The following is an 11,381-nucleotide window of genomic DNA, read 5'->3' as shown; positions in this document are numbered from 1 at the left end:
CTGGACTGGCTGATTAACCATTTCACAGCCAGCTTCCCAACTTTGCTCTGTACCGGGGGCTGTGCAGGAGGACCTGGACGCTGGGGACGGCTCCTTCTGCCCAGAAGTTCAACCCACATGTGTTTCTCTCCCCTCCAGGGCTCACAGGATCATCTCTGCTTGACTTCGAGGTGTGGAGAAGCTGCATTGGCCACAGGGGCTCCCATGGCTCAGCTGCCCAACAACTCCTGGCACAACATCTCAGTCCCCCTGTTCACCGGCCTGGACCTGCTCCTGGAGCTGAAGCCACTCTTCATCCCGCTCTACGCCACGCTGGTGGCCGTGGCCTGCACCGGGAACCTCTTCCTCATCCTGCTCATCGCTCTCACCAAGAAGCTGCACTGCACCACCAACTTCCTGATCGGGAACCTGGCGGTGGCCGACTTCATCATGTGCCTGGCCTGCGTCCCCCTCACTGTGTCCTACGCCTTCGAGGCGCGGGGGTGGCTCTTCGGCGTGTTCATGTGCCACTTTGTCACCCTGCTGCAGGCTGCCACCGTGTTCGTGTCCGTGCTGTCCCTCACGGCCATCGCCATCGACCGCTACGTGGTGGTGGCGTATCCCATCCGCAGGCGCATCAGCCGCAGGGCCTGCGTGTGCCTCGTGACCTGCATTTGGCTGCTCTCCATCGTGGCCTCCGTCCCCACCTCACTGCACACCCACTACCTGGACCTCAACGCCATCGGCCACGACATGATCATCTGCGAGGAGTTCTGGAAGCACGAGGAGAGGGAGCGGCTGCTCTACTCGTGTCTGATGCTCCTCCTGTCCTACATGCTCCCGCTGCTGGCTGTGTCCGTCTCCTTCTGTGCCATCACCTACCGCCTGCGCAGGAGGAACGTGCCGGGCGCTGCCTATCGCTGCCAGGACAAGTGGACCAGGACCAAGCAGAAGACCTTCCGGGTGCTCACTGTCTCCGTGGTCTGTTTTGCCATCTGCTGGCTCCCTCTCCAGGTGGTCAACTTCATCCGGGACATCGACGAGGAGTTCACCATCCTGGACAAGAGGTACGTCAACGTCGTCCAGGTCTCGTGCCACCTGATTGCCATGAGCTCCGCCTGCTACAACCCTTTCATCTACGCCTCCCTCCACGACAAGTTCTGGTTCCACCTCAGCAGCTACTTCTACCGCAAGAAGAGGAGCTCTGGCACCATGTCCTGCAAGGCTTCCCGGTTCAACACCTGCTCCACCCTGGCAGATGCTCCCACCAGCGTCTCGGATAAGATAGCTCTGCAAACCAGGTTATCTTAGCTGGAGGACCTCAAGGGAAGGGGTTTGCTTTCGGACCTGGCGGGCACTTGGCTGTACACTGGGTGTGGGAGGTGGCTGCTGGTTGGGCTAGTTTGTTGCTGCTCCCAGAAAAGTCTCTCATGCCTGGAAAACTGACAGGCTTTGTGTCCTAGAATTATGGAATGGTTTGGGTCGGAAAGGACCTTAAAGCTCTTCTCATTCCAACCCCCCTGCCACGGGCAGAGACACCTTCCTCTAGCCCAGGTTGCTCCAAGCCCTGTCCAACCTGGCCTTGGACACTTCCAGGGATGGAGAAAGTGTCCTCATCACTTGAACAGCTCAAGGATGTTTTGTTTTTTGGGGACAACAAACCAGTGCAACAACAAACACCTGAGCCAGGCAAAGGTTTTGACAAAGCAGCAGTTTCTTGGCTCATTGGAACAGTGCAATGGATGAGTATCGTGGCTGGGGATGGGGCATATCCCTCTATCCCAAATCTTGGCTGCGTGTAGTAGGTGTCCAGTGCCATATCTGGAGCACAAAGACTTCACCCCATGGTATATTTAGAAGGTGGGTCAGCGTCTGAGCAAGGCAAACACCCCTTGGGCGCATTTGAAAAACTCTTTGGAGAGCGCACGTCTTCGTTCTGTAGGATAAAGATTGTTCCTAAGCAACAGGCAGCACTTTGTGCCGTGGGAAGAGGTCGGCTCGCACGGGGAGCTGTGAAATTGCTGTGCATTTATTCTTTTAAATTGTGGTTTATTAGTGGAAGGAGAAAGGAGGCTCAGAAATGTGTGTTCTGCAGGTGGAGATGGGGACACGTGGCCGCCGACAGCAGGCGGCTGGTTTGGAACGGGAGGACTCCATAACCTGCCTGGCTTGCTGGAGGAGCCACCCCTGTAACCAGACCGGGCATCCCAGTTTCTCCAGCCAGATGTGCAGATGCAGCCAGGCTCATCCCCGAAATCATCGCTGCTCTGCACGACTGAGTAGAACTCGAAAGATCCCAAGTGATGAGTTTTCTGGGGGTGATGCCTCAATCTCCACTCCCTGGGCAGTTTAGGTGGTGCATGTCTGTGTTCAGGCTCCTGTGGTGGAGGTGGGAATCCACTGCTGGGCTGCTCTATCCCAGAAACTGCTGGATAAAGGGTGGGTTCTCTTGTCAGATGCTCCTTGGTGTCCCAGGTGCCTCCGAGGCCCATAAGGCTGCTCCATGCAAGCAGCACACACAGAAAGCAGCATCTCCTTGCACCCACTGCCCAGCTCGGTTTTAACCTCTTGATTTCCCAGGAGAAGCCTTTGGGAACAGCCCCCAGACACCAGCACCCCCACAGCCACCATGTCTCGGGGGCCCAGCAGCTCCTGGCTACTGTGAGCTTCTGTGCTCTGTGGGGCTGAGGACTTTAAAGCCCCCAGGCAGCACATCCTCACCCCTGCATGGAAACCACTCTGGCATTGGCCATCCCTCCTGCTTCAGCGAGCAGCTCGGGCTCCCCCAGGCAGACACAGCTGGCTGGATCCCAACAGGATCCCTAATCCGCTCCCCTTATGCCCATCCACAAGCTGCTGCTCGCTCACCTTCCTGCTGAGACCTCCATGGTGATCCTAGAAGGACCATATGATCTTGCTGTGGAGTGACCAGCGGAGACAGGGACACATCCAATGTGATTCCAGTGACCTCTATCCCGTTCCCACAGAGCAGCTCCCTCCTTGGCTTCCTGCATCTTCCTTGGGGCTGGGCTGGGCTGCTCATCCCAGAGGAACCAAGCAAAGCCCTGATTGTCCCTCCTGTAATAAAGGCTTTAAAAGCTCAGGCTGTGTGTGTGTATTGGTGTGAATCCCACAAAACCAAGAAATCCTTGACTGCAGCTCAGTCACATCACAGGAGGATGCTGACTTGGACATATTTAGCTCTGTCCCCATATTTGTCTGATATTTCTTCCCAATATCCCACCTAATCCTGTCCTCTGTCAGTTTGAAGCCATTCTCCCTTGTCCTCTCACTACCAGTCTTGATTCCTTCTCTCTTCATTTCCTCCCATCACAACCTCTATTACTTCACTCTTAAATAAAACCCCTAAATTGCCCTAAATGGCTCTTCTTGCCTTTTTTTCTCCCCCCAGCTCTGGCTCAGAGACATTATTGTGACAAGGTGGGTGGCTTGGGAAGAGGAGACATCCCCCCCCACTCATCCCCATCACTGCAACCATTTATCTGCAGGACCATTTAAAAATCCATATATCCATCCTGGAGAACTGATCCACAAAGAGGATGAGGTTTCCTCTTCCATGTTTCCAGACTAGACTGGAATTTGCAGTTACTGAGCACCAGGAGAGCAAATCCCCACCCTCAGGTCCCCCTGCTGAGATGTTTTGCTCATTCCCCAAATTACCCTGCAGGAAAAGGGAAAACACTATTTTGGAGGGGTGGACTAAAAGCTGAGCGACTTCTGAGAATAAACCCAGAAATCCCAGAGCCGCCGTCTCCGATTCACAGAAACCGGATACGTAAAGGAGAGCAGCGTTTGTTTTCTTAATGGAAGTAAATAATTAGATAAACTGGGGAGAAAAACATGTTTGAAGGCTGATTCTGCAGAGCTTTCCTCAGGAGCCCGCTGGGAGCTTTTCTACCAGGAACCTGTGGGTATAAAGGGGATATTTTTGTTATATCATCCTCAGTTATTAATAGTTTTGCCCAATATTCTGCCTGAGCATGTTTCCTCCTCACAAACTCTCTTGTTTGAAAAGTGGTTAATAATGAATGGACTCTATGATCTTAAAGCTCTTTTCCCAACTAAACCATTCCATAATTCTATGATCCTCTTTTCTATTGGGATTTGGTGCCTGTAGCTCTCCCACCTGCCAGGACACAGCCCAGGAACATCCAAGATCATCTGTTTCCAGTTGTCATTGACTTGGAAACTGGGAACGCTGCATTTAGGTGGATCTCCATCTGCTTTTTGCTCACACAATCCTCCTTTGATTATAATTAGTGATTTCAATAGCCCAGATATGTGACTTCAGCCTCCCTGTTTGTTTTTGTCCCCCATGCCCACCCTCCAACCACCCTCCTACCTCTGGTGACTCGGTGGCTTCTTCCTCACACTCAGGAACGCAGGATGCTGACACTTCCCTGAGTTGTGTGAGGGCACCTCCAAGGACCACCTTTCTGAATGACAACCTCCAGCATCAGCTTTGGGCAGGAATTTTTAAACTGAATGAGGACAGGGCATGGGTTATTGGGAAGAAATCCTTCCCTATGAGGGTGGTGAGGCCCTGGCACAGATTTGCCCAGAGAAGCTGTGGCTGCCCCATCCCTGGAAGTGTTCAAGGCCAGGATGGATCAGGCTTGGAGCAACCTGGGAGAGTGGAATGTGTCCCTGCCCATGGCAGGGGACTGGAATGAGATGAGCTTTAAGGTCCCTTGCAACCCAAACCTTTCCAAGATTCCATGATTCTGTGTCTTAGCCCCTGGCATGGAAGAACAACCACACGTCCTCCCCAAACCTCCTAATTTCTCATCTCATTTCTAATCTCTCTCTGCCTTGGGCTGTTTAGAAAGTTGGAAAACTTCCCTCAGTGTAATGACCCTGCCAATGGGGTTTTCCTCATCAGAAACCTCCAAAAGGGAAAATACTGGAGACCAACAGTGGGATTTAACAGCAGGAAGCACCCGGGCCTTTTAGGTTCAGCCTGTTTAGATGTCTACAGCTCTAAGGGGCAGATAATGTAATTTATTATGGTGCTGTTCTTTCGAGAGATTATCATTTGAAAGAGCTTACCTACATGCAAGGTATTATTCCCATTATTTGATCCCCATCCAGGTTTCTCCCACGGCTGCAGATGATGAGGCCCTTTGTCCTGGCGCTGCAGAATGAATTGTGATGAGCAAGGATCAACACTGCTTCCACGTGTACTCTTGGAAATTTCCTCCTTTGTCTCCTAATCAAGCACAGCAAACAAAATTAGCCTGGTAATTTTCCACTGGTTTTAGCCCCCCCTCGCTGTGTTTGTTCTGTCTGGATGTCATCAGTGATGACAAAACAGCCAGAACAGAGGAGCTCCTCGGCTGAGCCGGGATTGTCGGGCAGATTTTGTTTGTGGAGCTGGAAAATGCTTAGAAAATGTTGGTTCATTTTGTCTCATTACTGTTATTTCCTGGTTTATTAAGAATAATATTCCAACCCAAGCCATCGCTTCTGATTTCCTTGATAGGTCTTGCAAAATACGTTTCACATTTCTCTGAGCAGATTCCGTGGGCTGTGCCCAGCTGTGCCCAACTCTTTCTTCCTGGGCCTTGGCTCCAGCTAAAGAGGCAGATTTGCAACATGTACATGAGTAAATTAGGCTTATTTTCACTTATTTTGGCTAAAAACGCAGTTGCTACAGCTCAGGCCCCAGTAATCCTGGGATAGTTTGGATTGAAAGAGGCCTTAAAGCTCATCCAGTCCCATCCCCTGCCACGGGTAGGGACACCTTCCTCTAGCCCAGGTTGCTCCAAGCCCCGTCCAACCCGGCCTTGGACGCTCTGGGGCTGGATCCCATGGGATCAGACAGACTGAACACTTCCCCATGGATGTCACCTCTCTGTGAACCGCTGGATCCTTCAGCAGTGGTGAGTTATTGAAAGCGCCGCAGCTGATTTATGGACGCGCCCGCTTCCGACTCATCCCGTATTCCCCCGCTGCCTCCACTCACCGTAAGACACTCTGGAGCACTCACATTTTAATTTCTGTCAGCGTGGCAGGCTCTCGCTGCAGCAAATGAACCGAGATTTCCTAAACCCCAGTTTACTTCTCATCCATCAGTTTTATCCATCATCCCGCTCCCGCAGCCGATACCAAGAAGTTCCTTAATCACACGCCACAGTCACTGCGCCCTCGCTCAGGGACAAATCTGGCACTTGCCAGACTTAATTCAACATTGTCCCTGAGCTGATGATGAGGGATGGGGTGCTTTATGCCAGTCCCAAAAACCTACAGCCACATCCCAGCTCGGTGTGACCGCCCAGGGCTCTCCCGCAGGCCAAGGATGGAGCAGGGCTGGGAGACATCCCAAAAATCCCACACCCACAGCATCACTTTTACTGTGTATTAATATCCAGTTTTGGGAGCGATGAGGGAGACCCAGACATTTCCTGCAGCAGGGACGGGGTCATCTCACATCCCCTGGCAGCAAAGACCTCGGGGTGATGCTCCAGAACCCCCCACGGGGTCCCACCACAGCGGGGTCCCAGGCAGGGGGTGGTGGGTGGTTGTTTGCACCCCCAGATCACTCCAGCCCATCTCCCGGCTCTGATTAGGGTAATTAGGCCGAGGCCACGCGCAGCGTCCGGGTGCCGGGCGCTAATTCCATAAAGGAGGCGAGCGCTGTGATTGCCGGGGAGGGAAGCGCTGCCGAGCGGCTCCTGGTTGCCATAGGAACCTATCAACCCCTGGGAAAAGCCAAATTGCTGGACCGAGTCGGCTCCCTCGGTGGTGGCGGGAGGGAGGGCTCTGCCTGGTGACACCTCTCCTGCTCCAGGAACCAGGAATGGAACCAGGGCAACCTCAGGGGGTGAAACATAGTGGTGGGGATGCCTAGAACTCCAGGCAGACCTTAGAGCCCTTTCCTGTCCCTAAAGGGGCTCCAAGAGAGCTGCAGAGGGACTTTGGACAAGGGCTTGGAGTGACAGGACAAAGCAGAATGGCTTCCCACTGCCAGAGGGCAGGGTTAGATGGGATATTGGGAAGAAATCCTTCCCTGGGAGGGTGGGAAAGCCCTGGCACAGGTTGCCCAGAGAAGCTGTGGCTGCCCCATCCCTGGAAATGTCCAAGGCCAGGTTGGACGGGGCTTGGAGCAAGCTGGGCTAGAGGAAGGTGTCCCTGCCCATGGCAAGGAGTGAATGGGATGGGCTGCTCTGTCTTGCTGGGCCTCTGTGTGATGCTGATAAAGCTCCAAAGTTCTGGACTAGGATCCTTGCAGCTCTTTATCCCAAGAACACAGCAAAAAAAGGCATTGCAACAATCCCACTGGCTCGCAACAAGAGCTTGGAGAAGCAAACAGATGAATTTTTAAGATTTACCTTCAAACTCAGCCCAGGGCACAGCCTGGTCCTTCTCACCACAGCAGGGACTGTCACCTCCTGGGCCACCCCGAGCCCAGAGCAACGCCTGGAGGTATCCAGGCAGGTTTACTGATGCTCATCCCTCCTGTATTAACAGGAAATCTTAATTTCTCTCTTTGCCACGGGGCGTTTCCAGGCTGGCAGCTCCTTCCTTCCACCTTCCTGGGTCTCCATAATTATTTACATGTGGGCTGTGTTTATTGGCAATTAAATGGTTCAGTGGCTCCGAGACATCAGTCTCCTCTTAACATGTTGTCTGCCAGATTGCTTCCTGCCGGCAGTCCCTGTGGGATGGGGAATTCTGCCGAGCCCTCCGGGGCTGCCTGTGGATGGGAGGGAGCAGCTGGCAGAGCTCCCCCCCTGGAAGGATAACGCTCTGGCAGAGCAGGTTTGGAATTTGGAGCCAAGGGGAGGGGATGGGGTTGTGTTAAACACCGTGAAACCAGGCGGATCCAAGCCCTGGGAGAGCAGAGGGGTGGCAGGGATGGGCTGTGCAGGAGCATCCCAGCCTGGAGCAGGGAATGGAGGGATGTGACAGCCTGGGATGGGGCTGTGCAGAGACTTTGTGCCTTTGCAGCTCGGTCCTGTCAGTGCTGGGAATTTGCTGCCGGAGCCAGTCCTGGCTCCAAGGAGCTCTTTGTGAGCACTCAGCAGGGAAGAGCCCCCAGCCCTGCTTTCCCAACAGGACTCTGCCACAAACCAGATGTTTTTGTGGCCACCCAGATCATCTCCAGCTCCTCATCCCCAGCAGCTGCCACTTGGTTCCTTCCAATCCCCCAGCCCCAAAACACCCCCCAACCCTAGAACACCTCCCTCAATCCCACAGAACAACTTGATTCTGGATAGGGCTTGGAGCAACCTGGGCTAGTGGAAGGTGCCCCTGCCCATGGGAGGGGGTGGAACTGGATGATTTTTAAGGTCCTTTCCCACCCAAATCACTCCGGGATTCTCCCCAAAGTCGGGCTCACTGGGCTCTCATCAGCTCCACTTGGACTTGCTAATGATCAGGCAGTGGGACGGGGTTGTGGGATGAGTAAACAGCATGGGGATCCAGCTATTTATATGTATTTGTTGTGGTTTTACATTTTTAATCTCAAGCCTTTGCTGTTTCCCCCTGCCCAGCTCTTTCCTGGGTTAGAAACGGGCCTGGATCGCCACAATTCCACCCCTCTGCCAGCAGAAGATCTGAGCCCTTGCCCAGCCACACCCTTTATCCTTTACTCCTCACTCTGGCACCTTACAAGTCCTTCAGCAGGGGTTTCCTCAGGCACCTTCATGTTGCTGCTGGTTCCCACACCCCTGTTTTCCTCCTCACCTGATGCTCCCCAATAAACATGATTTTGCTGGTTGCTGGCAGCTTTTCCCAAACCCTCGGTGCTTCCAGGAGTGCAGAAGGATGTGTTTAAGCCCCAAAGTGCCCTGCTGTTCCCCATTCCAAGCTCCCACCAGCAAATAGCACTCACCAGAGCCATGGAAAAGTGCAGTTCCCATGCTGATCCTGGGCCTCGCTGAAGAGCTCAGTGAGGATAAACCCTGATGGAGATTTATTTTAGCCCCTCTCATAGCTCAGCAAGGATTCTGTGGCTCCCATTAGCACTTTGGGGAGGTATAAAGCAAATTCCTCAAGTTTCTTGCCTGGAAATCACGTTAAGATTTGCTAAAAGCAACAGAAGACGCAGTTTTGGGTCTGCAAAGGAAAAGCTTTTGGTGAGTTTAAATCCAAAGGTGGTTTTTTCCCCCAAAGAAAAGGAAGCCACCACCGATGTCTTTATAGGCAAATGGAAAACAGACTTGGAAAATGCCCTGACATGGAGAAGAGGTTGGATATAACCAAGGCAGGAGACTCCTGCCTGTTACCTGAGATGGGATTCCAGCTGTGGTTCCCAATCCTGCTACAGACATCCTTTGGGATCCCAAATGTGGGGCAGCCCTGCTGAAGTTGGTGGCACCAGCGCTGCAGGGAGAGCAGCTGAGGTTCTACAGAACCTTCCCACCCGACCGTGGCATTTCTGATTTCTCCTCTTTTAACCCAAAGGACCGACTGCCAAGGATAAGGGTATCCAAGGAAAACCACGTGGAGGCACGTGGGCCCTGGCAGAAGGTGCGTGACCGACAGGTGTCCCCTCCTCCGTCCCGCTGGCGCTGGGCCTTGGGGATATTTTGCTCGAGATGCAACTTCCATTATTTCCATGGCAACCATCCTTTGTCGGGGCTCAAGACGCGGAGGTTTTTTAACAACTCCCCGTTTGCCAATTCAAGTCCCAGAAGGAAGTGGGGAAGTTCTCATTCACATGCAAAACAGCCGCGATAAAAGCCGAGGGGTGCGGCGAAGGGGCAGAGCTCAAGGGGCAGAGCTGGGCTCTTCACCTCAGCCTTCCTCCTTTCCAGTAGGAAGGAGCCCCGTCCAGGGACACTCTGGGATCCACCACACGTGTGTTGGGGCACAGTTCTGTCAAACCCACCCACGGCAGCGGATGGAACTTGATGAGCTTTAAGGTCCCTTCCAAGCCAAACCATTCCATGATTCTATGGATACCAAAATATCTCTGCACACAACAGATCCATTGGAGACATTTTCCTTTGGCTCCACGTTTGTACCTGAGCTGCTGTGAATCCCCTCCTCCCTGCTCCAGCAGCCATCCCCTCTTACCCTGTGCTCCAGAGGATGGCTGGATCCTGCTCCCACCTCCAGCACCTGCTGGCAGCTGTGGAATCTCCTGATTTATTCTACCCTGGAGAAACACCTGACAAAGGAAAGAAATGATACAGCTGCCGAGGGAAGTGACTTTTATTTTTCTTCCTGCTTGTCCAAAGCTTCCTTGGGGAATTGTGCCATTGGCCACGGATAAAGTGAAGCCCCAGTGATGGAAACCTGATGGATTTCTCATTTTTGCTGACTTACAGACAAACTTCTGACCAAGCTACAAGGTTCCACCCGCATTTAAATCCTCCTTACCAGAGGGTAAAAGGAGGTGGGAGTCCATTTGCTTTATTTAAAGAGAAAAAAGCGACCAGTGATACCCAGAAAAGGAGCGAGAGAGTCAGAGAAAAGCGAAATCCTTCTGTGCACAATAAATTAGATTAAAGGGACAAGAGACTGAAATTTAATATAGGGAACAGAAGTTGCAGCAGATAAACAAACAAGCAGCATAAACCTTGAAAACTACTGAGAAATAAACATTTAATTAAAAACTCAATCACCAAACAAGCAGGAAATGTTCCCTCAGCTTCCCAGAAGCACAGACAGTGAAGTCTCACCGGTTTATTCCTAGTTAGGGAGACCTGGATGTCAGGTTTAATTACAGCTCAGCACACCCCCTCACCGGCATCTGTTTTATGAAATAAAATCCGATTCCCCGCTGGATCTGGTGCCTGTGGCTGGAGGACAGGACAGATCTCCAGCTCTTCCAGCACCAGGCACCAAAACCCCTGGGGACAGACAGGAATGTTTGCACAAGGAGAGCAAAGCCAATTTCTTACCCATTTTTGTCCAGGATTGGTGGCTGCAGATTCAGGACACAGCTAGGAGCTCAAATCCATGAATGCAGCAGTCCTTGCTCTCGTGCCAAGCCATGATCCCTCTTATGAAAGGTAAAAATCCCTCAGCCCAAACTGTCCTGGGCTACTCAATCCAACAGTGGGTTTGGATACGGCTCCAGGCCCTTCTTCCGGACAATTTTACAAATCCTGAAGGAAACACCTTAAAAAGGGGGAAGGACAATTAAGAGATGAGTCCCAGGAAGCCACCAGCTCCATAACCCATCCCTGCCACTTTGTACCAACTCCACAGCAATTAGGAGCCCATTTGGCTGCTTTTCATCCCATTTCCCTGTGTCTCATAACCTTCTCCATGTTCAGCTCCGATGTGTCCCTTCTCCATTTGTTACTGCTGCTCTGGCAACTAGAACACTAATTAATCCCAACAGCAACAGCCAATTCATCACACCTCCATGAGGGGCAGAGGCCTCTCCAAGAACACAAATAATCCCAAGGAAAGGCACTCACAGG

General features: G+C 52.5%; 1 protein-coding gene across 1 annotated transcript; it reads left to right on the top strand.

Annotated features, from left to right (window-relative positions):
- LOC113973831 (prolactin-releasing peptide receptor-like) lies at positions 1–1,293 on the top strand. Its single transcript, XM_027696401.1, has one exon. It carries the CDS (start codon positions 118–120, stop codon positions 1,288–1,290), a length of 1,173 nt encoding a protein of 390 aa, XP_027552202.1. The 5' UTR covers positions 1–117; the 3' UTR covers positions 1,291–1,293.
- The last annotated feature ends 10,088 nt before the right edge of the window (positions 1,294–11,381 follow it).

The sequence above is a fragment of the Neopelma chrysocephalum genome, unplaced genomic scaffold (genome assembly GCF_003984885.1).
Source record: "Neopelma chrysocephalum unplaced genomic scaffold, ASM398488v2 Primary Assembly neopelma1_106b, whole genome shotgun sequence".
NCBI lineage: Eukaryota > Metazoa > Chordata > Aves > Passeriformes > Pipridae > Neopelma > Neopelma chrysocephalum.
This window is presented reverse-complemented; position numbering and strand designations above follow the sequence as displayed.